Source organism: Varanus komodoensis, unplaced genomic scaffold (assembly GCF_004798865.1).
Source record: "Varanus komodoensis strain SLA01 unplaced genomic scaffold, ASM479886v1 scaffold12, whole genome shotgun sequence".
Lineage (NCBI taxonomy): Eukaryota > Metazoa > Chordata > Lepidosauria > Squamata > Varanidae > Varanus > Varanus komodoensis.
In genome coordinates this window covers 13,799,057-13,826,828 of record NW_025335349.1, presented here as the reverse complement: position 1 = coordinate 13,826,828, position 27,772 = coordinate 13,799,057, and the positions used below count along the sequence as shown (strand labels likewise).

Sequence of the window (27,772 nt, the reverse complement as noted above, 5' to 3'; positions counted from 1 at the left end):
TAAAAGAGCCTGTAGGTATACTTTCTGATGACGGTGAGATGGTATTCAGCTAAGTATATGCAATATAAAACTGTATACTCAATTTTTCAGTTTGGTTTACTTTCTTAGCCATTTCATATGCCCTCTATTTCTGTGTTCTCTGCTATACTCTCAAGCATGGAATAATGAATGAGTCTGTTTATCTTATTCAGTAGCTCTGTTCTGATTCATACTTGGTGAACTTGAGGACATTATCCAGAGATGTCAGAGTGGATAAAACTTTACATGAATAATATCCAGCTTTGCAGAATTATATCTATCCATGCAATAAAACAACTGTTTCCCTCATGGCCTTGATGGAGGTGGTGTAAGTGAATGTCTTGTCATAAAGGGGCTGTAATTGCATGTGCATGTGTAGAATATTGCATGACTGGCTGTAATTCATTCGTTACTTTATCAGTATTCGAATCCGCCTGAGTACTTCACAGATTAATGCTGGTGTTTATCATATCTAGCTAATGGCCAAGTATCCACGTACAATCAAAAGACAGTGAGGAGTGTGGTTATGAAACTGCACTATAAAGCACATCTTCATTTGTTTTCTCTGCTAGAATGAAGCATGTGCTCAACTCCCTTCCTTGGAATGAAAGATCTTAAAATTCTTTTACATTTGATTTCCCACCATAGCTTTTGGGGTTAACTGGTAATTTAAAACAAAACAAAGTCTTGCTTTACATAGAGACTGATACATTTATTTTAACTGTTTATAGATACAATGTTATGTCTGTGATACCAAATATAACTATTATTTGATTGCACTCTTGGTGCAGTTTTTTGTATTCAAAAAGTTTCAATTTCAATTTGAAAGTTTCAAGTCTATCATCTTTGCTTCAGGATAAAGTGTTTTATTGTTGTTGCTTTAATCAGACTGCATTTGTGAATTAATTTGTCAGGTCCAAATTGTCTCTGATCACAAAGAACTGCTCTATGAATGCCTAGTCTTATTAATAAAATGTAGCATTTTCATCAGAGATTGTTAAATACAGAGTACATTTAGTCTTCATTTCTAGATCCATTGACCTGTGAGAAAGTGCCCTACTCACAGGAGATTACTTCTGAGTAGAAATGGTTAGTAACTGGCCATTGATGGTTGCATCACTATTAATGTATAGTCAATTTCTGTGTCAGATACATACATGTATCATGTATCCATTTAAGAAAAGAGCTTTGATAGCTGTACTTTTGAACTTAAATCTCATTGCTGTTCATTCATTCATTCATCCATTCATTTACATTCAAGCATTTTTTTAAAAAAAATCTAAGTTCTTCAGTTTGTGCCCTCTCCAAACTATATGCATTTAGAACCAAGAAGAAAAGTATGTATCTGTTAGAAATGGAGTGAGTTTTGTCCACTCTGATATTGTTTATTTTGTTTTTGTTTATGGGATACAGCTTATATATCCAAATGAGGTTGCATTCCTATACTCATATCTACATCCTATACTTATATATCCAAATAAGGTTGCATTCCTATACTTATTTACCTGACAGTAAGCCTCATTTACCACAGGGTGATTTACTTCTGAGTAAAGGTGGCTAGATGGAGTCACTGAAGCTGTTGGTGTGAGCTTAAGTAGATTCCGGGGGATGGTGGAGGACAGGAAGGCCTGGAGGAATGGTGTCCATGGGGTTGCAATGAGTCGGACACGACTTCGCGACTAACAACAACAAAGTATAGAGAGAATTGTGCAGTTAGTTTGACTGACAAAAGGGCTTGACAATCAATTGCTTATTAGAAGGCCAAATGTAATGGTAATGTAAATCTATACATGTATGTAATGATTTCTATAATGACTGCACTTATTAATTTATAATTTAAAATTCCATGTGTCTCACAGTTTATTCTAAATACAAAGTGTTACTTTTCTGATGGCTATATATGAATTTTTTTAAGTCACCAAAAAAAAAAAAAAAAAAAAAAAGACATGACCATAGACTCCGCAGGCCTTATTGTTTTGTTCTTCAATATAGCTTTCTAATTCCTGCTTAGCAAATATTTGAATATGTTGAGTATGAACATGTTGGCCACTAATACACTAAGTATGCAATGCTATGTTTGATTCTGGTAGTTTATAATATAAGAGCTGGGCTGGATCTAGTCAACCTAGTCTAGCATTCTGTTCACTCCGTGGCCAACCAGCTGCTGCAGGATTTCAATTAGCAGGAAACAAGTATGACACACTCGTCATGCCCATGTTCCCCAGCAACTGGTATACCCAGGCATACTCTGATACTGGTGCTCGTACATATAGCCATCTCCTACATGAATTTGTACAATCCCATTTTAAAGCAACAATAAATCCATGTTATTCATCCATGCTATTGTATTCCCAATCACTTTGTATGGGTGTAAAAGCTGCACAATAAAGAAAGCTAAAGAAAATGAGTGCATTTGAATCATGGTGCTAGAGGAGAGCTTTGCAAATACCTTGGATCAACAGAAAGATAAACAAGTGGGCCCTAGATCAAATCAAGCCAGGACTTTTCCTAGAAACAAAATGACAAAACTGAGGCTGAGTACTTTGGGCGTATCATGAGAAGGTAAGACTCACTGGAAAAGTGAATAATGCTAGGGAAAGGTGAAGGTAGAAGAAGAAAGGAAGCCCAAATATGAGAATGGTTTGGTTTTATAAAGAAAGCCACAGCCTTGAATTCACAAGAGCTGAGCAGGGCTGTCAAAGACAGGACATTCTGGAGGCCACTCGTTCACAGGGTCTTTGTAAGTTGGAGATTTCCCAATAGCACATAACAAGAACAGTGACAGGTGTGAGGGATCGCCCTGGGAGAAAAATTGTTTAGGAAGTCAAATCCTTCAGAGGGCAAAGAAACAAAAACAGCTAAGAAAACTGGTTGCCCTTTATTGCTGACATAAATTGATCAGATATGTGTAGAAGTCTAGCTTGATACATGACTCATCATGAAGAGGACTTATCCATTGTTGATTGTTTATCTCCATCAAGTTTTATGAGGCAAGTGGACATTGAGTAAGCCTACAAAAATAAATAAATGAGAATGGCTTAATTCTTATAACATCTTTGAAACATGCTATAATGTATATATTGAATCAAGAGCTATGAAGCTGGTATAACTTTATGTTTTCTTTGCTACTGTTCACTGAATTACAAAATATTTAAAAGGCAAACTTTTCTTTATGGTATGTACTAACTGACAGTAGAACAGACTGCTTGAGAAGGTGGAGGTTTTTAAGTACAGACTGGATGGTCACTGATCTGGCATGCCCTAACAGATTACTTCCAGCATTGACTAGGGGTTGGATTAGATTACATTTGCTTATCCTCTGAACTCTGTGATTCATTGGGTTGGATCCAGAGTAGCACTTAGTGGAGTTCTGCTTGCACTAGAAGAGAGGAGCAGGTTAGCAATCTTTGATTTCCCCTCTCCCTGCAATCCTGTGAAGTTGCTCTGAAAGGCTGGAGTTTATTCTAAACCAGCATGAGAGGTAGTGCAAGGGGGAAAAGGAATCATTCTTTTCATAGGGGAACCTCTACTGGATTCCAGTGCTGCTTTCTCACAAAATGTCGAGTATGGACCCAACTGTTCATCTAAGAACAATTGCTTTTAACTTCCCAGAAGAAGATGGTCACTTCCATCTCTGAAACAGGTGGCAAGAGTTTAAGAATATATCTTACTTTTTGTAAGGTTAAATCATAAGCATCTCTAGTTAGATGGTCTGACTTAGAACTATAAACAAGCTCCAGATGTTTATGTGATTGCACCAGAAAATAGGAGTCAGGGATAATAAGAAGACTATTTATATGGAATATTTAACCTGGATTTAACATGATCAGATGAACATGGTCTAAAAGAGCAATTCATAAAATGACAGTGTAAGTTGTTTGGCAATGAGCAATCATCATTAATTTACTTTCATGGTATATTGACTGCAAACAGGCACATTATGATGGCTGAGTTATGTAAACATCTGATAGAAACAAATTCAGGTTTATTATTATTTGTCAAACCACCAAGATCATCTGGGTTTATTTCAGCAAAACTTTCTATTAAACTCAGTGCTTTAACCCATAAAAACGCACTGGAAAGTTGCACTCTTTCTACACTCAAATATCTTTCTCCAGTCAGCAATTAAAAATCCAACTTAACAACGACTAATGCTTTCAATGGCTCTAGCAATCACTGGTAACCATCAACACATTGATTCATCTCTAGTTGATCCAAATGTTACAAAGACTGTTCTTGCATTTTTTGTTTCTATCCATCATTATACGATTACCCTCAAATTAAAGCATGCAGTTCTTGAAACAACTTCAAAGGCTAAGCTTGCACTTCTACTGGTTCAGCCTTTTTACTGGCTCATGTTTTCCATTTGGCTTCAACATCTTGTTCTTGCTGATGCCTTTCTAGAATTTCATTTATATATATTACAGCTCTAGTTGGTGAGACAAGCTAATTAATACCGGGATGGAAGCTACAGATTGAAGCAATCTCTTACCTTCTGCTTGGGGGTGGAAAGTAGAAGATGCCAGTTTTTTTGCATTATGTATACATATCATAACATACTGAAGGTAGCCCAGGGTGCCTTAGGAAAATGCATTTAATCAAAATGTGTTTAAATAGGATTGTTTACACTGTTATCTATTGCCAGTTTTGTTAATCATTAAGTTCAAACATGTCAACACAGATGAAACATGAGACCCACTATTTCTTAATTAGATTCTTTTCTAACAAAACAATAAAGTAGAAACAGGCTATTTTGCAATAAAAAGAAATGATGCCAAGTATAGTCTGAACTTTAAAAAGCCTGATGTATTGGAGGTTTGCAAACTGATTCCTTTTTCTTTCTCCTTCATTATGATGCCATGATAAGAGTTACCTAAATCCTAAAAACCAATAATGTTACCAAGAATGTTGCTGTCAGACTACTTTTAGTAATAGAAACAAGGAATTCATATCACTAGAAAAGAAGAGTGATCACATGTAAGATAGCAAAAGTTGGGGAAAAAATCTATTTGTTTCAAGTTAGTGTGTACCATTGTGGCACACAGATGGTGTACATGACATGATACCATTAATTTAATAAATGTCATTCTTATATCTGTTTTATTTAACTGCCTTTTAAAAACACCTAATTCTTATGATTCGACTTAATTCAACTCTAAGGCAAAAGTTTGTCATGAATTCCTCTGGCTCAGACAAAAGAAGTGAATCTGATTTAGACTGTGGCATATACAATGTTAGCAACTGGTCTTTAAAAAAATCAACTCAGACTAGTGCCTAGGATAACAAATTTTATGAGATTGCTACTGGCTCAGGGCTTTCTGAAGCTATCCAAAGTCTAGAACATCCTAACATGGCATAAATGTGAACTAATAAAATCCTAGCTCCAGCAAAGATCACTCATGAAAAATCCCCTTGAAACCAGTGGAACAAGTTAGTTGTAATTGGATGTTTGGGGAATGTTGGACTTGAAATGCTTTTTTTCTGCCTAAAGGTGCAAAGGATTACACCCTAAACCTTATTTTGCATGGTTGTACAAATGTCATGTTTTGCTGTTATCTACTGGGAAAGCCAGGGCTTAATTCATGCCAGGGCTCAGCCCCATTATAAGAAAAATGTTCCTTCAGGACTCTTTACGGTCTCCACATATCAGGGCTCAGGGAAGACGGGCTCCAAATCAGAGGGTTTCCAATTCTAAAAAGACTTGGAATATCCTTACCCCCACTAGCACTGGGCAAATGCTATCCATAGCAACTGTAGCAGAATGCCTGTATTTTTAAAATAATCAATATGCCAATACTAGCACACTGATTTGTCTGAAAGTGTACGTGCATCTCTTTGATAAACTGAATAAAGGATGGAGGCTTCAGAGCTTAAAGGTGCTATCTATACAAGTTTAGACAGAAAAGAAGGCCCACAACTCTCAGCATCCCCAGAGTTGTAGGGCATTTTTCCCGTCTAAATTTGCAATGCATTGGCTCTTATAGGTGCGCTACTACCGAGTTCAATGGAACAAGGAGGTGTGGTGATTCGAGTGCTTGACTGGGGACCTGGGAGATCCGGGATTGAGTCGGCGATGAGGCTCACTGGGGCAATCATTCATGCTCTGCGTAACCTATATCACGGGGTTTTGTTGCAATGATAATAGGATGCTATGTAAGCCACCTTGGTTCCTCACTGGAGGAAAAAGGGCAGGGTATAAATGCAACGTAATCATAACAATGAAATGCTTTCCTGAGTGAATAGCAATAACGAATAAATTGCTCCGCTTACAAGGCCACCGAATTCAGAAGCAAGCGACAGTAACTGCAGCTCTCTTTCCTGAGTCAACAGATACAAATCCGCAGCCAATCTTACAAGTTTTCAGTCTAACTTCGAAAGACTCCCTCTGTTGCACGCCTTCGCCACAATTAGTCCCGCCCCCTCCGCGCGTGGAGATGGAGCGGCGAGTCGAACTCTCCATCAATTGTGAACCGAACGACTCGCCGTAGCCGAGGCTTTTTGCCGCGGTGCGCGTGCGCGGCCCCAAACTGCGGCATCTAGAGGTGAAGGAGGAAGGACAACATCGGCTCCTCGGGCCAGAGCGAGGCGGCGTCTTTCCCGACTTTGCCGCGAGACGTGAGTGTTGCCTTCGCTTTCGCGGCCCCACCCGCCTCGATTTTCTTAGCCCTTTCCCGCCGTCGCTGCTTGCAAGAGACCATTAAACGCCCTTCAGGCCGCGAGGGGAGGGGTGGTTGTTGGGCCGAAGGGTAGGGGTGCTGCTAGGCATGGACTGGGCAGCGTCTGGGAGGAGGCCTGGCTCGGTGAGGCCTCTCTGTCTGCCAACGCGCCTAAGAACGAGCTTGGCGAACGATGGAGGCGGAAGTCGCGGTCCTCTGTGGCAAGTTCGCGCCTTCCAAATGTTTGAGGCTATAGCTCCCGTAATCTCTCCCATTGCGCATGCTAGCTGGAGTTGATGGCAGTTGTAGGCCTTTCTCTTATGTTTTGTGCAGGATTTCGGTCTTACTGTGCAGTTTTTTGCGGGCTTACTCAGAAATAAGTTCGACCACCAAGTTCAACGATTCTTTTTTTCCCTAGGCCTGAATAGTGGTAATGCAACAAATTCCCTGATTATGGTACTACCTTATTCAGATTTACTCTGAAGTACGTGCCACTAGTGGCCCTTGAGCTCTGAGTAAAAGCTCAAGGGCCACTCCTTATTCTATGGCCTGACGTAGTGGTGGTGTTCCATTCTATTAGGGACTCTCTTGTGAGGCTTCCCTTTTGCTGCCCTTCCGCCTTGGCCTCTCCCCAGAGGGATTCATGTTGCCCGGTGGAATGCTGGAAGTGCCCATGAGGACTGCAGTGGGAGTGTATTCTTCACTTCTCCTGTCGCTGGGCAAGAATTTTGCCTGGCCCTTGGTGGTAAGACCACCTCTGGCAGTAGCCTTCCGTTGTGAGCTCCACGCTGTTTAGCTGCCAGCTCCGCCCCTTGCTTAAACAGTATTTAATCAGGCCTGAAACCTTGGATAGCTGCTTCCAGCAAGTGCCACTGTAGTGGGATGCATGAAGTCACAGGCTGTCCTGCAGAAGTTAGCTGTCTATGTTTCTGTGCTTAAGTAAGATCAGCAAATGCAAAGTGGGTGTGGCAGTCCATTCCACAAATTTTGTACCAAGTGCCTTGCAAACCGTTGGAAACCCATTGGTTTTATCTTGAGTGCATGATTCTCTGTTCCTTCATGCTCATCTCGTGATGTTTCTCATCACATGCTTCCTCTCTGCATTGTTTTTGCAACAGAGGAGGCTGCACTTTAGCTTCAGTTGTGTGTCTTAGAAAAAAAATAACTGTCTATGTTTATTTTTGGTAAACTTTTATGTGAGTTTCAAGGGAAACCTATAATTGCAAAACTTATGAATGCTAACAAGAAAGAAATTGGGGTTTTGCCAAAGCATGAAACAAACGTTTTCAGTACTTTGCCAGCCTTTCGTTAGGCAGTTGCACTTTTTAGGCTTAGAAGTAGAAACAAGGGGCAAATGGTGATGGTAAGTATGGAGCAGAAGATAAAGTGTTGGCCTTAGACCTGCTGAATCACGAAGTTTACTTGGTGACTGCGAATGCTAGGATTGTTATTGGGATGAAAGAGAGAACGACCACACTAACTTGAGTTCTGTAGAGAAGGGGAAGTATTATAATACAATAATAGATTCATTTATGGTTAGTTTCTTCCCAGTGTTCCAGATAGTGCTTATTTTCAAAAGCACGTGGTTCAAAATCAAATCTACAAATACAGGGGAAATAATTGGAAAAGGAAAGGGAGGAATATATTTTGTATGAATACTTGTTATTAGATATTTGAAGCAACTCTTAGAAACAGAATATTTCCTAGGAATTTGGGCAACTATATAAGTTACTCTTCCTCTTCTTTGAAATTTGGCTGCATAGGCTTTATCTTTGACCCTAAACCTATCAGTCACAGCCAACATGGCCGATGATCAGTGATGATGGGATTTATAGTCCAGTACATCTAAAGAACCTGTTGTTGCGAATGGTTGGTTTGGTGATTTAAATAACCTAATCTTTATTCTTGTGGTTTTTCTTGGTTTATCTTAGTGAAGTTACAGTGGTGGTAAGGCCTGTTTTTTTCTTTTTCAGAAGGAAGCATCATGTCAGGTGCTCTGTTACCCAAACCACAGATGAGAGGCCTTCTGGCCAAACGTCTGAGAAGACACGCTGTATTGGGAATTGTCTTCTGTTTGGGAGTAGCATCTATGTACAAGGTCAGTTTTTGCTGGGTTAAGAAATCAGTATGTGGGAGGTCAGTTTCTGTATGTTAATGGCACAGTGTTATATACATTGACTCAGAAATAAATTCCATCAGCTTTAATATGGCTTGCTACCAGGTAAATGGGTACAGGATTGTAGCCTTAATTAAGAGGTGCAACTCTTCTAGCAATATAGAACCATTTTGTCAAATGGTTAATATTTTGTAAGCACTGTAGCCCCTGAGTTTGTGCACTGTAAAATATTGTTTTATACAGTTGGCATGAGATCAAATAATAGCCAAAGCCCGAACCTAATTTTGACTATTTCTAGGTAAACTGTTATCTTTTTGAAAGTTTTCAATTTTGTCTTTTTATCTTTAGTTTGGCGTGGCTGAGCCCAGGAAGAGAGCCTATAAAGACTTCTATAAAAACTATGATGCCATGAAGGAGTTTGAGGCTATGGCGAAAACTGGAGTCTTTGAATCTACGCAAATCAAATAATCACAAGCTGGTACTTAGGTAGTTTTTGAAAACCTTTTATTGCTTAATTTTCTCAAGGAATGTTTTATTTTTGTTAGATATGGGTGTTTAACTGTGTAATCTGTCATACCCTAGGGGGTCAAAGTAGGTAGCCAGAATATATCTTCTGAGTTATATAGAACATCATGTATTTGACAATTGAGAATAGAATGAAGGCGCAAACAGTATGTAGTTGTATTTTTTATTTTTAAAAAAATTAATTTTACAATTTTAATGCAACTGTATTTAATGTGTTGCTGTTTCATAATATACTGAACTTCTTAGAAAATATTATGAAGAAACTATCTTCATACCAGAAAATAGTGTGAAACAGAGTTTGTCAAAGGAAGCTATGTGAGGGCAATAATAAATGCATAGGCCCAATATTTTTTTTAAACTACTGGGAGGGCTTCATTATGCAAATCATATTTTCAGTGGCATGACTTATCAGCTTAGCTTTGCATCCTCAATACTTTCTTATGTATTGAGTTGTTGTCTGAATGTCTGCATTTAATTCTTATGTTTGACAACATCTGTACTAATGACTCATTGTGAGCATACTGCAATTTGTCCTCTGCTCCTGCTTCATAGTCTGTTTCTTTTAGTTACTGTCATCTGTTCTCCTTAAATCCTCTAATATTTGGCTTCTTTTCTAGAATGCCCCAACTGTGTTGCTGATTTTTGCTTTCCAGTTCTTTTACAAATCACACTTGTTCAAAGCATGTCATTAGCTCTTTTGTACCCTAGTGGTGCAGGTGTTAACTGTATCTTTCTATGGTAAACATGAATGCATCCCATCACTAGCAATCTCTAATATTTGTCCAGTTTGGTTTGTAAACTCCTAAATACGTTACACACTGTGAAAATCAATGCTGCATAAATGTCTTGCCTTTACTAATGCCATAACTGTATTATGTTTATATGTAAACAGAACAAATTCTTAGTTTTTATAACTTGTGTATTTCTCTTTCAGACCCTCCTTGGAGATCTGGCAAAATTGAACATCACTGTTTCTTTGAACTGTACCTTATGATCTACTTTAGTGCTGGTCATCCAGTACCTTCACTCATTAAATGAAGTACTTCTGTTAGAATAGACAGAAGGCCAGTTGCTGTTGTTGTTGTTGTTATTGTTAGTATATTACATTTATACCCTATCTTTCTCCCTCTTGCAAGGAACCCAGAGCAGCTTACACAGTTCTCCTTCTCTCTATTTTATCCTCACACCAGCCACCCTGTGAGGTAGGTTAGGCTATGTCTGTGACTGACCCCAAAGGGACTCGGTGAACTGCATATCTGAGTGGGGACTAGAACCCAGAACTCCTAGATCTCCAGTCCAATAGTGTAACTGCTACACTACCTCTCAGTTGTCTTGATATATTTAAAAAGTGCAGTGCCATGAGATTGTTCATTAATCCTTCAGCCTACATGAATTATGAGTATTCTTATCTTGTAAGCCACCCTGAGGCTTTTTGTGAATGGGGCGGCATAGAAATGGTCTAAACAAACAATAAATATCCTATGCAGGGCAGGAAGAAGGTGTAGGCAAAGTTCACCTCTGTGTGAGTATGTCATATCCTAGCTTCAGTGTCCTATACTCCCTTAGCAATGTCCCCTAAACATTTTCTGGGAGGTTACTCTTGCAACCTTGGAGAAACCACTGACAGAGTGAGGTACTCTGAATGCAGATCCACACCTCCATAGTTGGAGTTATTTTCTAGCTGGAAATTGAAATGTTTCTGTGGCCCTCAAGATTCAGTATAGAAGTCCTAAGATCCCTCTGTTGGGGAAGGTGTGATGGCAGTACAAATGAGGGATCCACTAGGTTTAATTTTGGATCAGGATCTACTAGGAGCTCTGAGGTTCACTTGCTGTAGATTTGTAAGGATTTCTCACCTGTCATTTGCTAACCATCACAGGAAAAAGCCCCTCCCTAAAGTATGCTGAATCCAGAATTAAGAATCATAGAATAGTAGAGTTGGAGGGGGCCATGAAGGCCATTGAGTCCAACCCCCTACTGTTAGAGGACACCAGGACATTAAGAATTAAGGAAATCTATGACTTTTGCATCAGATTCTTGTGTTTGGATGGAAAAAGAAAGTAGATCCCCCTAGCCTGTAGTTTGGCCACCCCTGCATCAGAACACTGCAACAAAGGTTAATGAAGAGTTTGCTTGATGGTAAGGGAAGAGGATTTGATGGTATTTCTAATTTTCAGGATTGCCTCGATAATGTACCATGGGTCCAACCTAAAGCATTTATTCCCATTGAAATTAATATATCTGGGGTAGTGTAAAACATATTCCCTTACCTTTGTGGAGCTTCCTGTTCTGTGTCCTTCACAAAAAGAATCTAGTGAATGTTAATTTTTCTTACTCTTCTGAACATTCAGGCCTCTTGCTTTGCATAACTGGTTTTAAAGGGGAAACTTTTGTGCTGTATAGCAGTCAGTTGGTGAATGCACATCAGAAGCATGTGTGCAAATACATATGCAATATTGTTCCTTCTTCCACAAATTCCTTCTGCTTCCTGCCCTTTACATAACTACATGCACACTTGGAGAATGGGAAAAGAGCAAGGTTGATCTCCAAATGCATGCATGTGCAAGATGACTTCCCAAATCTGGTGCTTTTAGATGTTGTAGACTCCTTGTCCTGTCAGCCCTAACTGTCATGGCCAGGGGTGAGGAATCTTGAGAGTTGTGCAAAAGATTGAGGGTGTGAGGCTGGTGAAGTCTGGTGCAGAGCATCCTGGAAAGTGGGCTTAGACTTGTTTGTGTTGTGTTGCGCATTCGATTATACCAATTTTGCTTTGATCCAAATTCAGCCTGTGTGAATTGAGCATTTTTGGATGGGATACACATTTCTATACTAATGAAATGCATCAATGTGATAAACTTTTGCGTTCAGGTGCATATTGTCTTTGTGCCCTCCTCCCTGCAACTTCTGCCTGACTTGTTCAAGTTCAGCTATCAGCCAGTTTCTGCTCAGCATTCTCCCTCCAAAAGGGGAGGGATAATCTCCAAAGACTTTTCTTTTCTAGATTGGATCAGTAGATAGTGCCACAGTTTCAACTTGTCCTTTACAAATCTTAAAGCGGGAAGAAGTGGGACATAGAGCTGGGATTCAAATATTACAGAAAAAGCCTTAGCATATTGGATAAGATATAGAAACAACTCTTGTTCATGATGTTAGCTTGCAAAGTAGGTTGTGTCCTTTTTCTAGACACTTTCAATTTTGGCTGTAAAATGAATGTTAAATGTTAACAAGAAAGCTTGAAGTTGGAATTACTTGGTTAACACTATTGCTTGGAAAAGTGCTTAGATGCTGTAGTGAAATAAACTGCATTTGCCATTATGTACTAGGTTATGGTGCATGAAGTATGTGCCCAAGACCATGGATTGGGAAATACTGATTTTTTTCTATCTGTAAATGCTGCTTCTCTACAGTTCATTAGCTTGTCTTGGGTGTGTATTAATAGAAATGCAGTCTATAAATGTTTTATGTTGCTTCCACAGTCAATTGTTGGAGGTAAGTTGCAAGAAAATACTTAGTAGGAAATTTCTTCAGCTTTAATACAGCATTCATAGTCTAAGTTATTGTCAAGTCGCTGAATTCGGACCCCTTAACATATGTATACTTCAGGGGAATATATTGGTGTAGTCAGTGCTCTTTTTGTAAAAAAAAAAAAAAAAAAAAAACGGTGCCGGAACTCACGTCTTGGGCTCATACTTTTACAGTAAAAAAGATTTTCAGTTTACTTTTTTTGAAATAAAAAACTTACCTTTTGCATGTAGCCAGTCACTCTACACACACATAAACGTAATGGTCGCCGCCAGCAGTAAGCACTCAGGGCGCGACCACACGACCGATCCCAATCAGCAGCGTCCCAAGCTGAGCAGCGCCCTCACAATCAGCACCGACAATCAGTGCCGACAAGCAGCCCGCAGGCACTATGTTAATGATTTTTGCTGCCAATCTGCTATGCCCAATAGGACAATTCATGAACACTTGGAAAATCCATCAAAAAAAGGTGCCGGAACGCCATTCCAGTGTGTTCTATGACAAAAAAAGCCCTGGGTATAGTTGCTTTTCATGGAGTAGTCCAGTTAGCATCGTTGAGATAAGCTAATAATGCCATTAGCTTATTTCAGCAGCAGCTGGCGTATATACTTTTTAAGAGCTAAAGCTGGCAACAGTATGAGACAGCTGGAGTATAAGAATGCACCTGGATGGATAGGTATAATTAACATTGAACCACCTTGAATACCACCAGTGGGAAAGAACCTAGAAGCCTGCCCCAAACCTTGGCTGAGTTGGGATCTCCTTTGGCAGCCTTAGCCAAGCCACTAAAGTTTGGTCTTCGTTCCCAATTTTGTAAATTGGAGATAATAGTTGATAGGGTTGATGTAGGAAGAGAAAATTTGGTTCCGTTTCATTGCTTATGCACTGTATAGTAGCAGTATTTAGCAGACACAAACCCATATATAACAACTTACTTGGAATATTTCAGAAGATGCAGACATCATTAACTAACTTGCAGAAGTCTTGGTTCTGATTACTAGTTAACATCTAGTATTTTTAATAACCTGTAAACTTGCATGTGCAACTTTTAAGGTACATAGTAAAACTTAATTTTATTTCAAGTATTTCTGGAAAGCCTTTAAACATCTTTTCTGGTTGACTTTAATGTTCAATTAGTATTTTTTCACTGGTTGCATATCCTTGAGCTTAGTCAATGAGTATCTTGTATTGTTTCTACCGTACAGAGCTCTTTAGATGGTGCTGAATCATGCATTGTGTGGGCATGTTTGGCCATTAGAAGCGGTTTCCACTATTGATGTTTTAAAAGGTAGATAAAAAAGTATTCTCTAAGTAAAGAAGCCTTGTGACCTGAAAGTCTGAAGGTCTCTTCTTATGGCATCTTAGTATTTTCAGGCATTTGAAAGTAGTAGCTTTGGTGTAGTGAACGGTTTTGAACAAAGTGTGCGTTCATATAGAATGATTAGACGTTGATGGTCCATTTGAAGTATATGTTTCACTGTCAAGATTTGAATTTACAAGTTTGAAAATATAATGCAGATGGCTTAATTTGGCATCCTGCTTTATGTGAAGACTATGGATAGCTCAAAACATTGTAAGCGGTTTTCTTTTGAGGGGGGATCTATTAATCCTATAGTTTAGTTATATGGATATGTTGAAATCATTAAAACTAAATCATTCATATACATGATTTTAAGAAATTGGAACCTAGCCAGCACCTCAGGCCTACATCTGAGGCACTTCTGTCTTTCGTAATATTTTGTCCTACAACTCAAGCCAGTCAGCACAGCCAATGGTGAGGGATAATGCAGGGTTAGGGTTGGAAAAACAAGGTGTCCTAGCATGGCTTTATGATTGGAATGTGTTTAGAACAGGAAGAAGTGTTGAGCTGGGCAGAAAAACTGCTCAGGGAAGGCTTTTTCAAAATCACCCTCATCTCAGTGGAACTTTACCCCTATATTAGGGTTAGAGGTGTGCATCAGGGTAGGGATAGGGTTAGAAAAACAAGGTATGCTGGCATGGTTTTGATGGTTGGAATGTGTTTAGAATGGGCAGGAATGTTGAGCTTGGCCGAAAAAGCTTCTCAGGGAAGGCTTTTTCAAAATCACCCTCTTTTCAATGAAACTCTTCCCCTATATTAGGGATAGGGGTGTGTGTCAGTGTAGGGTTGGGTTAGCAAAACGAAGTGTCCCCCCAGGATTTTAATCATTGCAATTTGTTTTGAATAGGCAGCAATGTTGAGCTGGGCAGAAACTCTGCTAAAGGAAGGCTTTTTCAAATCCGCTCTCTTTTCAATGGAAATTTCACCCTATATTAGTTACAGGGTGTGCAGCAGGGTAGGGTTAGGGTTAGAAAAAGGAGGTGTCTTGGCATTGTTTTGATGGTAGGAATGTGTTTAGAATGGGCAGAAATGTTGAACTGGGCAGAAAACTGCTCAGGGAAGGCTTTTTCAAAATCACCCTATTATCAATGTAACTTTACCCGAATATTAGTGTTAGAGGTGTGCACCAGGGCTGGGTTAGGGTTAGAGAAACAAGGTGTGCTGGCATGATTTTGAAGGGTGGAATGTGTAGAGAATGGGCAAAAATTTTAAGCTGGGCAGAAAGAGCTACTCCAGGAAGTCTTTTTGAAATCTGCCCTCTTTTCAATTGAAATTTCGCCCTACATTAGGGTTAGGGTTGAGCATTAGTGTAGAGTTGGGTTAGAAAAACGAAGTGTCCCCGCATGATTTTGAAGTTTGGAATGTGTAGAGAATGGGCAGAAATGTTGAGCTGGGCAGAAAAAGCTACTCAAGGAAGGGATGTTCCATATCACCCTCTTTTCAATGGAACTTTGGCCCTATATTGGGGTTAGGGGTGTGTGTCGTGGCATTATTTTGATGGTTGGAATGTGCAGAGAATGGGCAGCAATGTTGACCTGGACAGAAAAAGCTACTAAAGGAAGGCTTTTTCAAATCTGCCCTCTTTTCAATGGAAATTTCGCCCTACATTAGGGTTAGGGGTGTCTGTCAGTGTAGGGTTAGGTTAGTAAAATGAGGTGTCCCCGCATGATTTTGATGGTTGCAATTTGTTTTGAATGGGCAGCAATGGTGAGCTGGGCAGAAAATCTACTAAAGGAAGGCTTTTTCAAATCCGCCCTCTTTTCAATGGAAATTTCGCCCTATATTAGGGACAGGGGTGTGCAGCAGGGTAGGGTTAGGGTTAGAAAAAGGAAGTGTTTTGATGGTTGTAATGTGTTTAGAATGTGCAGAAGTGTTGAGCTGGGCAGAAAAACTGCTCAGGGAAGGTTTTTTCAAAATCATCCTCTTTTCTATGGAAGTTTACCCCTATATTAGGGTTAGAGGTGTGCACCAGGGTAGGGTTAGGGTTAGAAAAATGAGGTGTCCTGGTATAGTTTAGATGGTTGGAATGTCTTTAGAATGGGCAGAAATATTGAGCTGAGAAGAAAAAGCTACTGAGGGAAGGCTTTTTCAAAATCACCCTCTTTCAATGGAGCTTTGCCACTATATTAGGTTTAGGGGAGTGCACCAAGGTAGGGTTATGGTTAAAAAAACGAGGTGTGATGGCATGGTTTTGATGGTTGGAATGTTCTTAGAATGGGCAGAAATGTTGAGCTGTGCAGATAAATCTACTCAGGGAAGGCTTTTTCTAAATCACCCTCTTTTCAATGGAACTTTACCCCTATATTAGTGTTAGAGGTGTGCATCATGGTAGGGTTAGGAATAGAAAAACAAGGTGTGCTGGCATGGTTTTAATGGTTGGAATGTGTTTAGAATGGGCAGAAGTGTTGAGCTCGGCAGAAAAAGTTTCTCGGAAGCCTTTTTTAAAATCACCCTCTTTTCAATGCAACTTTACCCCTATATTAGGGATAGGGGTTTGCACCAGGGTAGGGTTAGGGGTAGAAAAACTAGGTGTCCTGGCATGCTTCTGATGATTGGAATACCTTTAGAAGAACAGGCAGAATTGTTGATCTGTCCAGAAAAAGCTATCAGGGAAGTCTTTTTCAAAATTGCCGTCTTTTCAATGGAACTTTTGCCCTATATTAAGGTTAGGTTCTGCAGCAGTGTAGGGTTAGAGCAGTAATGGCGAACCTATGACACATGTGCCACCGTGCTCACGCAGAGCCCTCTGTGTCAGCACGCGAGCTACGTCGCCCCAGCATCACCCCAGCAGCTGAGCTTCAAATTACAGTGCACATAGTGTCCATGCGTATGCTTGGCAAGGGGTAGTGGCCCCAGTGATGATATCACGAGCCGCGACTCATTAGTCCTGACTCGTCCGAGCTTCCACATGGATGGTCAGTGCACTGCCAAATATATATACAGTATATCACAGAAGTGAGTACACCCCTCACATTTTGTAAATATTTTATTGTATCTTTTCATGTGACAACCCTGAAGAAATGACACTTTGCTACAATGTAAAGTAGTGAGTGTACAGCTTGTATAATAGTGTAAATTTGCTGTCCCCTCAAAATAACTCAACACACAGCCATTAATGTCTAAACCGCTGGCAACAAAAGTGAGCACACCCCTAAGTGAAACTGTCCAAATTGGGCCCAAAGTGTCAATATTTTGTGTGGCCACCATTATTTTCCAGCACTGCCTTAACCCTCTTGGGCATGGAGTTCACCAGAGCTTCAGGTTGCCACTGGAGTCCTCTTCCACTCCTCCATGACAACATCACGGAGCTGGTGGATCTTAGAGACCTTGCGCTCCTCCACCTTCCATTTCAGGATGCCCCATAGATGGTTGGTCAGTCCATCACCTTTCCTCTCAGCTTCTTTAGCAAGGCAGTGGTCGTCTTGGAGGTGTGTTTGGGGTCGTTATCATGTTGGAATACTGCCCTATGGCCCAGTCTCTGAAGGGAGGGGATCATGCTCTGCTTCAGTATGTCACAGTACATGTTGGCATTCATGGTTCCCTCAATGAACTGCAGCTCCCCAGTGCCGGCAGCACTCATGCAGCCCAGGACCGTGACACTCCCACCACCATGCTTGACTGTAGGCAAGACACACTTGTCTTTGTTCTCCTCACCTGGTTGTTGCCACACACACTTGACACCATCTGAACCAATTAAGTTTATCTTGGTCTCATCAGACCACAGGACATGGTTCCAGTAATCCATGTCCTTAGTCTGCTTGTCTTCAGCAAACTGTTTGTGGGCTTTCTTGTGCATCATCTTTAGAAGAGGCTTCCTTCTGGGATGACAGCCCTGCAGACCAATTTGATGCAGTGTGTGGCGCGTGATCTGAGCACTGACAGGCTGACCCACCACCCCTTCAACCTCTGCAGCAATGCTGGCAGCACTCATCTATTTCCCAAAGCCAGCCTCTGGATATGACGCTGAGCACATGCGCTCAACTTCTTTGGTTGACCATGGCGAGGCCTGTTCTGAGTGGAACCTGTCCTGTTAAACCGCTGTATGGTCTTGGCCACCGTGCTGCAGCTCAGTTTCAGGGTCTTGGCAATCTTCTTATAGCCTCGGCCATCTTTATGTAGAGCAACAATTCTTTTTTCCAGATCCTCAGAGAGTTCTTTGCCATGAGGTGCCATATTGAACTTCCAGTGACCAGTATGAGTGAGAACGATAACACCAAATTTAACACACCTGCTCCCTGTTCACACCTGAGACCTTGTACCACTAATGAGTCACATGACACCAGGGAGGGAAAATGGCTAATAATGCCCAATTTGGACAGTTTCACTTAGGAGTGTACTCACTTTTGTTGTCAGTGGTTTAGACATTAATGGCTATGTGTTGAGTTATTTTGAGGGGACAGCAAATTTACACTTATACAAGCTGTATACTCACTACTTTGCATTGTAGCAAAGTGTCATTTCTTCAGGGTTGCCACATGAAAAGATACAATAAAGTATTTACAAAATGTGAGGGGTGTACTCCTGTGATATACTGTATTTGTTTGGACTGGCTGCAAGGTGTTTTTTCTAAACTAAAACCTAAGTTTTCAGGTTTTATTGTAGTGTTGGCACTTTGTGATCTATAATTGGTTTTAGGTTGCAGTTTGAGCACTTAATCTCTAAAAGGATTGCCATCACTGCCCTAGTTGAATTAATTGTGTATTAGAGAGCACTGTCTTGGTTGCACAACAGATTTAGCAATAATGTTTGATAAACTACAATTGTTTTGTTTAGTGTGCTTCCCACCTAGGAGTGCCATATAAACTATCCCAATTACTCATGGTTTGTGGTAAAGTTTAATAAACCCAACATAGCTTATTGTGTTAATTTCTGAGTTTAGACAACTAAAAAAAAACCAGACAGCCCCTTAGCAAGAGTGGTAGAAAGACTTACTGCTCTAGTCAAGGGGTTAGAGAATGACCACTGTTCCCCGGCAGCTCAAAATGCCCAAGCAGCATTTGGGAAGCACAGGGAATAACTTCTCTTCTGCTAGCAGTGCCAGGTCATTTCAAAACTCTAGGCAAAAATTTAAAATAATTAACAAAACCAAAAATGAGCTTAAACATGCAATATTATTAAGTGTTCTTTGAATAAGCTACAGATGCCATTTAGTGAACTGCAAGTGTTGTAATTACCCTGAAATGGCTCCCCAATAAATGCAATTTCATGCTAATTCAAGGTCACAGTTTTGATACTAAGAAATTTCGAAAATCAAGTATATGTCACCAAACCTCCAACATGATAGGAGAAAGCTCATACCAGGTGATCATTTAGGACTAATTTTTAACAGAAAATCAGTCTCACCATACTCTTTAATTGAATTGAGGGACTTTTATCTTTCCTTCAAGGTACAATAGAACTTATCTGTATTTGGATGCCATGACCAAATGCTAGTCACATGTAAAAATAGAATTTGTTTAGCTTGTTACATGGAATGGAGATGGAGGTGTGCATTCAAATCATAGTAGAATTAGAAGGGGCCCATGAAGGCCATTGTATCAGTCCCTTGCTGTTGCAGGACACCAATTTACACCATTCGACTCAGATGGCTGTCTGGTTTCTTTTTGAATGTTTCTAGTGCTCTAGTGCCCACCACCTCTCTAGACAGCTGGTTTCACTGTTGTATTGCTCTGACAGTAAGGGAGCTTACTGCCAAGTCCAGCCTGAATCTGGGTTGTCACTACTTGAATTGATTATTCCATGTCCTACACTCTATCAGCAAGAAGAGATCTTAACCTTCCTCTTTGTGACAGCCTTTGAGGTTCTTATAGAGGGCTATCATGTTCCCCTCTGTCTTCTCAAGGCTGAACATACACATTTCTCTGTCTTTCTTTATAGGGCAGTGTTTCCAGACCCTGGATCATTTTTGTTGCCCTCCTCTGGGCCCTTTCTAATTTTTCTGCATCTTTTTAAAATCTTGGTCCCCAGAACTGGACACAGTATTCCAGATAAGGTCTGACTAGTGAGGCATATAGAGGACCTACTACTACTTGTGATTTGGAAGTAATACTTCTGTTACTGCATCCCAAAATAGCATTTGCCATTTTGGCAGCTGCATCACAATGTTGGCTCATGTTTAGCCCATTTATTGCCCACAGTTACTCTGAGATCTTTTTCTCTTTCAGTTCTGCTGAGCCACATATTCTCCATCTTGTATTGATCCATTTGGTTTCTTTCTCCTAGGTGGAGAACTTGGCACTTACCCTTATTGAATCTCATTCTGTTCCTTTGAGTCCAATGTTCAAGTTTTGCTCTGGATCTTCATTCTGTCTTCTAGGGTGTTTGCTATTCTACCCAGTTTTGTATCATCTGAAAATGTAATTATCTTTCCTTGTACTTCCTCATCTAAATCATTAATAAAGATATTTAAGAACAATGGGCCCTGGACTGAACCCTGTGGGCACCCCACGAGTTACCTCCATCCAATTTGAGAAGGTGCCAATAAATGGTATGTTGAAATATGTAAGTAATAAATGGCACTAGCATTTCACCATGTCTTCACAGATCAGATATAAGTTTGTATTTCCTGGTTCAACAGTGTGTCCTGTAGCTGGAATGCTCTTAGCATGTGTGTCGTGAGATCTAGAAATACATTTCCCCTGAATAAAATGACATATATATAGTCAATGTACAAAATTGGCAATATAATTCTTTATTTCCTGTAAAAGAATCAGGAATGAAATGGACAGATTGTAAAATAGTACTCTTTCAAGGTAAGCAATGACCAAGTTGGTTGATCCATGTATAAAATGTTAGCACTGGATGTGTTCACTTCACACTTGACATAACAGTACACAAACATGGCTTCTAGAGGTAACGTAACAAAACTGGACACATGAAAAGCATACAGAAATCACATTCTTAGGTTCTAGTATTTGACTATATTAAGTATGTACTGGAGATGTCAACTAAAAGTAGATGACTACTAAAGGTAATGGCTTGAGTTAACATCAGGTACTGATTTAGGCATAGTTTTAACATTTAGCAAGTAACACTAAAAACGGGTCTTGCCAGATGAATCTTCTGGAATTCTATAAGGTCTCGAGGTGGCTAGATGGGAGGGAATGTGGTTTATCTGGATTTCAGCAAGGCCTTTGACAAAGTGCTGTATGATATCCTGCTTGAGAAATTGTTGAGCTTTGTGACAGATTGGTACACTGTCTGATGGACTGCAAGCAGAGGGTGACTATTAGTGGGGAATCATCAGCCAGTGACAAGTGGAGTCCAGCAGGGCTCATTTCTGTTCAGCCTTTTTATCAGTGACCTGGAGGAAGAGATAACCAGTCTGCTGGCTAAATTCATGGGCAATACCAAAGTGGGGGTGGTGGCCACAACTGAGGAGCAGGTGATCTAGATCCAGAAGGATCTGGACAGGCTGTAGAAGTGGGCGGGGGGCAACAGGATGGTAGTCAATGTGGGTAAGTGCAAGTTTTTGCACTTGGAACACAGGAGTAGGTTTCACAAGTCCAGGATGGGGAGAGCAGCACATGTGAATAGGATTTCGGGGTACTTGTTGACAGCAGGCTGAACATGAGTCAGCAGTGTGATGTGGCAGTTAGGGCAATTGCCACCCTTGCCACAAGTGTGGCCTCCAGATCTAGGGAGCTGTTGATACTGCTTTACACAACTTCGGGGGACCCTCAACTTAAGTTCTGTATCCAGTTCTGAGCTCCTTGTTATAGGAGAGAGATAGCTAGGTTGGAATAGTTTGGCATAGGGTTACAAGATGGTTGGCAGGTTGGGAAGGATGACATAGGAGGAGAGATTGAGGGAACTGGGCCTTTTCAGACTGGGGATCTTTCAGCAACTTGTATGTGAGGGGATGTCATGTGGAGAAGAGCTGTGAATTGGTTTTCCCCACAGTGGCAGGCAGGATGCCTTCCAGTCAAGGAACCAGGCTTCACATTGGATGTCAGGAAGTACTTCCTGACACTTAGGACCCCTAGGATATGGAATGGGCTTCCGAAGGAGGGGGTTGAGGCCCCATCATCAGTGAGGATGTTCCAAGGAAAGATTAGATAACCATATGTCGGGGATTACATGAGTGGAGATGGCTGGAGTCGGGGGTCAGACTAGATAGCCTGGGAGACCCCTTGCTTTGTTTCTATATCAACTTTCTGTCCTGAAAAAGCTGAGCCAAGGGGACAAGAATTTTAAAGCAGAAACAAGCTGGTAGCCAAGAACATAAAGTAGACTGATGCCTGCTGATCCCATTTCATAGATGTTATGGCAACACTGATGCTACAGTCCAAATCTGAAGTGCCTGCAACAAATCCACATTATTTGTCTGAGAACACCCAATACTAGCACATGCAGATGGCAGAACTTCAACTGTGAGAAATCAAATCAGGTGGATTACTTCATTGAGAAATGTAGCCTTATATATAGATAGGCAATGGACCATAATCCTGCTAATCCAATTACAAATTTATTTTTTTTTTCATAGTGATGATTTAGATAAGGTTATAGAAGCTTTCACTTAGAAAGCATACTTTCCATCCCCACTTTTAGCAGTTCCACTGTGGTTCTTTTTTTCATATATGGGTGTTTCCATTAAAGGAAGGGAAACAGTTCTGTTTTAAAAAAACCAAGTGACTTCTTATCCACGAGAGTACTGGAGTATGGATCCCTCCCTTTTGAAATGTGTTTTTGAGTTTAGATGGTGGTGACCATCTGAAAGTTATTGATACATTGACTTCTAGACCACGCAGGTAAGATCATGAGTCATTATAAAGTGCAAAACAGGTCTAACATTAACATATCTTCACAGATACGGTTAAATCAACATTTATTCAACTCTGAATGTCTTAATTTCTAAATATTTTACAGATAGAAATATTCAAAAAGAGTTTAAATTGTGTGTACTCATTAAAGATAGGCTTCAGGAGAAATTAATGAAGTATCTAGGCCGAATGGTCTTTTGAAATCAATATTACTATTCAAAGCACATTACTTCAGAGTAAATCTTGCTATGTACTACTAGTTGTCTCACTACTTTCCATCTTTGATCACTGACTGAATTTTAATTAAGTCTGTAGTTTCTTTTTTTGTTGTTGGGTTTTTGTGTTTTTTGGTACACTTGACAGAGAACACTGACTTTACACAATGCATATTAATGGTCCCACTATAATAATCAGTGACAATTCTTGCATACTTATGTATTGCCATACAACCCTCAATAGCATATACATTCAAAAGTCTTAAGATAAATCTGACTGGGCAAATAAGGTTCTTACGGACAGGAAGTTTCAAAAATAAATTAATGCTATGCTTAACCAATTTGCTTTCCAAACTACACAAAGGCACTAGTACATAGTAAGGACTAAAGTCCTGCAAGATTTCAATCAAATTAAGAAAGCTATTATAATGCTGAAACCCAGCTGTCACTAGTAACTTAAAACAGACACTTCAGTGCTTTCAGATTGCATGGGAGGAAATGTTTTGCTATAGGATGGAGCACTTGGAGTAAAAATTTCAGCCCTGAGCAAGTTTTTACAGCTGAGTTATAACCTTGCTTATTTATAGAAAACTGGCATACCCTAAAATAGGATTGATCAAACAGGGATATTCTTTGTGGGACAAGAATGTTTTGGTCTGCAGAGTTACTCTTATCAGTCTTTGTATGTTTTCCAGTTAAAAGAAAGGATAAAGGATTTTCACTATCTTAAAGGGCTGCTACATTTTCCTTTACTTGGCAGCTTACCTTTCCACAAAGATTAATGGATCAGTTTAATATTTCCCAGTTTTGCCTCATATCAAGATATCAGGAATCACCATATTCTATACAGGCTGGATATAACAATATATACCCTCATTAAAAAAAAGTTGTGCTACTTCACTATACCAGCCCACCAAGATTAAACACATCTGTTTCATGTGATGTGAAATTAGAAATTCACATTAGGCCACTGCATAGAAGATATTTAAAAAAAGAAACTTAATTCTTTCCACACTGTTCTTAGTTAAACCCCCTTCTCAAAGCTTTATTTTTTACCATAGTAAATTTACTGATGAATACTTGAGCAAAAACAGAATCAACAAGATAGTGATAAGTCTTAACAGTTGTAGGAACTGGTTCTGCAGCTACAATGTGACCTGTGGTTTGAAGAGATAAAGTGCCAGGTACAAAATGGTAGGATGCTTTTGAAATGTAGTCCACAAGTCTGTTGTACTGTTGTTCAGACAATCTTTCTCTAATTCCATCTGCCTGAAATCAGAGAACACACATTTATTGAACTGTACAGTCTTTTAGCTGAAGCCTAAATTAAATTAAAAGCAGTTACTATTATTAAAGCCTGGGAACCATTGTTCAGCTTTACCTCCAAATCACAAGGAACTCTTTGCTGTTTGAGTTGCACCTTCAGCAGGTTGTTTTGTTCACTGTTTTGTAGACATTCAATTTCCGTCACTGGAAAGGCTTGTTGCTGTGTGTCTTCACTGACACTAACCACAAACAGCACCTCTGAGGTAAGCAGCAAGCATCCTTCATGTTCTTGGCCTGATCCACTCACAATGACCACATCCAAGGCCATGTGAACTTCTGGTCTCCCAAGAGACTGAAGCATTTTCCTGTTAAAATAATAATTTAGGATTAGAAACTTGAGCTCTAAGGATATTGTCAATTGCACCAAGTTTTGCAATGAACCTGCCATAAAAAGCAGTAACAAATCCCTTTTCAGCTTTAAATCAAAATGGTGTCATGCTTACTTTGTAACAATATCAAAACTTCTTTATCATCTGCAGCCAAGCTGACCTAATTGATGGTTACAACTGTGTTCCCTTTGCCCAACTCATTTCTCGTACTAGTGGAGAAATCACCCCAAGAAGCTGGAACCAAATACTGAGCAGCACTCTAGGAGCTACTCAGAAGATACGCTGTACTTGTATCCAGTGCAAAGGCAACTAAAATAAACAAGCAGATCAGCAGCAGAGTTTCAAAGCTCAAAGAAGATCATCTGCTTAAGGCTCTGCAGAGTGGGCCTCTGTGCAGTAACTCTGTGTTTAGTGTTCCTAAATATATTGCAACTCAGCTTTTTCTAGGGCAACTTGACTGCAGGCCATAATCTATTAATGTGGCCATAAAATTAGCAAGTGTCCCCCCAAATTTTACCAGACATATTTGACGTGACTGTTTGGTGCCTGCTCAGCATGTTGATCACTTGGAGGATAACGTGGTTTAGGATGCTGAGAAAGTCCAGCTCCATGCAAAATACCTGTGGTAAGAGAAGTTAAGATTTTTACTAGAGGTCTTTTTTGGAAAAAGGAGCATGTTGCAGTGATGTCATCTTCTTAGAGCAGTCCATAAAATAGCACAGATCCAAAGTGATGTCACATCTTTGGACACTCTAGTGGAGATAATTCATTCAACATTAGAATACAACAATTGTGCACTTAACCCTAGTGGATTTTAGTATTAGCTAACAAACAAAAGGCAGAATGTCAGACACATACTAGCAATTGGGGGAAACATAATGCTCTTGAGGGTTATCAGTCCAGAATAGGATTGAGGATGTCATTTAACAATGTATGCATAAAAATTCAAGATCATTGTTAACTTCATTGGTTCACATTCAAATTCTTCCACGTACATGTCATGATTAGTAAACATTAGAAGGCAAGTTTGCCCTAGATACTGCATTTCAATAGAGGTTACTTAATCCAGCTAACAAACATGGTTCCCAAATGTTTATGAGTTCTCTTGGGGCATCTGAAATATGAAGAGTGTTTCTTTGTGCCAAGGTAGAGCTCTGTGGTGCTGTGTCTTTTCCTGTTTGTTCTGAGCAAAACTGCCAGAGCTAAAAGGTGACCTGGCATGTGTGCTTTCTGATGGCTTGTAAATCTTTATAAATGAAGGCATGGTCATTAGACTGAGAATTAGCAGGGTGTAAAAACTTCACAGATACAATAAAAGTTTTACAAGGCTGATCAAATCTAGACTAAGCATGATGCTGCAGAGCTACAGGGTACACAGAGCTATGCACCAATTATATAATTGGGGATGAAGTGGGGGCAGAAGGAATGGCTTTGACAAGCTACGCACTCTAATGACCCAACAGACATTTCTGCATAAGAGTGTAAGCAACTTAGGAGTCCATTTTATGAAATGAATACCAAATTAAATGATGAATTGGGTTTGAGGGAGGACTACAACTTAATACTTAACACACAAGCTGATGGTAATGTTTAAAAGATGCATTCCAGTTGTAACAATTAGCTGACTGAGGTTTTGCAGCATTATGCAAATGAAAATGTCATTTGCAGTTGGAGAAAGAGAACATGTGTTGACTCCTGTGTGGTCTCCTGCCCTTGCATTCCTCTCATTGGGCTCAGTCCCATTTGCAATCTAGTTGTGGCCAGGATACCCATGCACTGCCATTTAATAGTCTGTGTTACCCTTCTTCCTCTCTTGGGCAGTGGACACAGAACGTGCAACAGTGGTGCAAGTCGTTCTGTGCATGCAAGGCACGTTTGCACTTGTACACTCTGGGTAAAAGCTACTGTCTCCTTCACCTCCACTTTTCAGATTACTTTTCCAACTACAGCAGCTTGTGGCATTTCAAGAGAGGAATGTCTGCTGTTCAAAGGGAAAACACAAAAAACTCTACTGGGTGCTCACAAGCCCTTGGGCCCTCCTAAAGTAGCTCTCTGGATCCAAGCCACTATTTGCAGTGGAGTAAATCCTTATCATTTGCCAACAACTTAAAAACATAAATACATGGAAAGCCTATTACACATAGTATCTTCCAGCTTTGTACTTCTTCCTTGTGGGTTTCAGAGGAACTGATCTTCGCTTATCTTGATTTATTTATTTTTACCCTACTTTTTTCCCAAAGGCACAGTTTCCATTTAAATCAAGCTATCTCAAACTTATGGGGGGGAGGGGGATAATTTGTACACCAGACTTCTAATCACTCAGCAGTTTAAAGATTAGTGCACACATCCACTTTCTGCATCCAGCTTTAGCAAGCAGAATGCCGCTTGTGCAGCAGAACTTTCATGATCTCCTTCCCACTATAGCCCCCTGTGCCTCACTAAAAGCCTCTGCTGTTGTCAGGTAACCTTCAGTAAAGGCCAAGTATATAGTACTGGGCCTGAAGAAAGAGGGATAAATGGGAAGGGAAGCATTCATGAGAAGAAATCCTTCACACAAGCTGCCTCTATTTGATTTTTCTCTAATTTTCTTGCTGCCACATGCTGTGTTCCTGAGGGTCCCTTGAGCCCCAGGAGGGGAATTCAGAGAGCAGAGAAGGACACAGTGAGAAAGAAAGAGCATGAAAGTAACTTTTGGATGCAATCCCTCATCTGTTCCAGATAAATTAGGCAAATGTGCACAGACAAATCTTCAATTTGCTTAGACGTTGAGAAGCCAAGCAGGCTGTGTGGTTATATTCTGTACAACCATGCAGGGTGTAAAATGGTGTTTAAAGATTTAGTTAATGGAAATCTAAATGCCATGTCAGCATAAATGGTGGAATGGCTCGTGTTTTAAAGAGGGGAACCTTGGGCCTGTTAAAGGAAAAGGGATTTTCACTTTAT

At 40.1% G+C, this 27,772-nt stretch overlaps 2 protein-coding genes across 3 annotated transcripts in view; one reads left to right on the top strand and one right to left on the bottom strand.

The window, feature by feature from the left end:
* The first annotated feature begins 6,484 nt into the window (after positions 1–6,484).
* LOC123019315 (cytochrome c oxidase subunit 6C-2) lies at positions 6,485–10,386 on the top strand. Of its 2 annotated transcripts, none has more exons than XM_044422143.1 (4): positions 6,485–6,633; positions 8,648–8,772; positions 9,139–9,263; positions 10,248–10,386. In XM_044422143.1, exons 2-3 carry the CDS (start codon positions 8,659–8,661, stop codon positions 9,256–9,258), a joined length of 234 nt encoding a protein of 77 aa, XP_044278078.1. In that variant the 5' UTR covers positions 6,485–6,633; positions 8,648–8,658; the 3' UTR covers positions 9,259–9,263; positions 10,248–10,386. The 2 variants fall into 2 exon arrangements, with proteins under 2 accessions (XP_044278078.1, XP_044278077.1); XM_044422142.1 differs by having other exon boundaries at positions 9,139–9,276; positions 10,250–10,386.
* Positions 10,387–20,872: 10,486 nt separating this feature from the next.
* Positions 20,873–27,772, bottom strand: part of VPS13B (vacuolar protein sorting 13 homolog B) — a gene marked incomplete at its 5' end in the record, with an annotated part of 380,746 nt that continues 373,846 nt past the window's right edge. The window contains 3 exons of the mRNA XM_044421459.1: positions 20,873–24,443; positions 24,556–24,805; positions 25,347–25,449. Of these exons, the coding sequence (XP_044277394.1) occupies positions 24,195–24,443; positions 24,556–24,805; positions 25,347–25,449 (602 nt within the window). The remainder of the gene's footprint in view (positions 24,444–24,555; positions 24,806–25,346; positions 25,450–27,772) is intronic.

Bases quoted from the DNA above. Each gene is read 5' to 3' on its own strand.
- LOC123019315 (XM_044422143.1), top strand. From the start codon at position 8,659: ATGTCAGGTGCTCTGTTACCCAAACCACAGATGAGAGGCCTTCTGGCC. The intron at 8,773-9,138 runs GTCAGTTTTTGC...TTTTATCTTTAG, and splicing joins GAGTAGCATCTATGTACAAG to TTTGGCGTGGCTGAGCCCAG.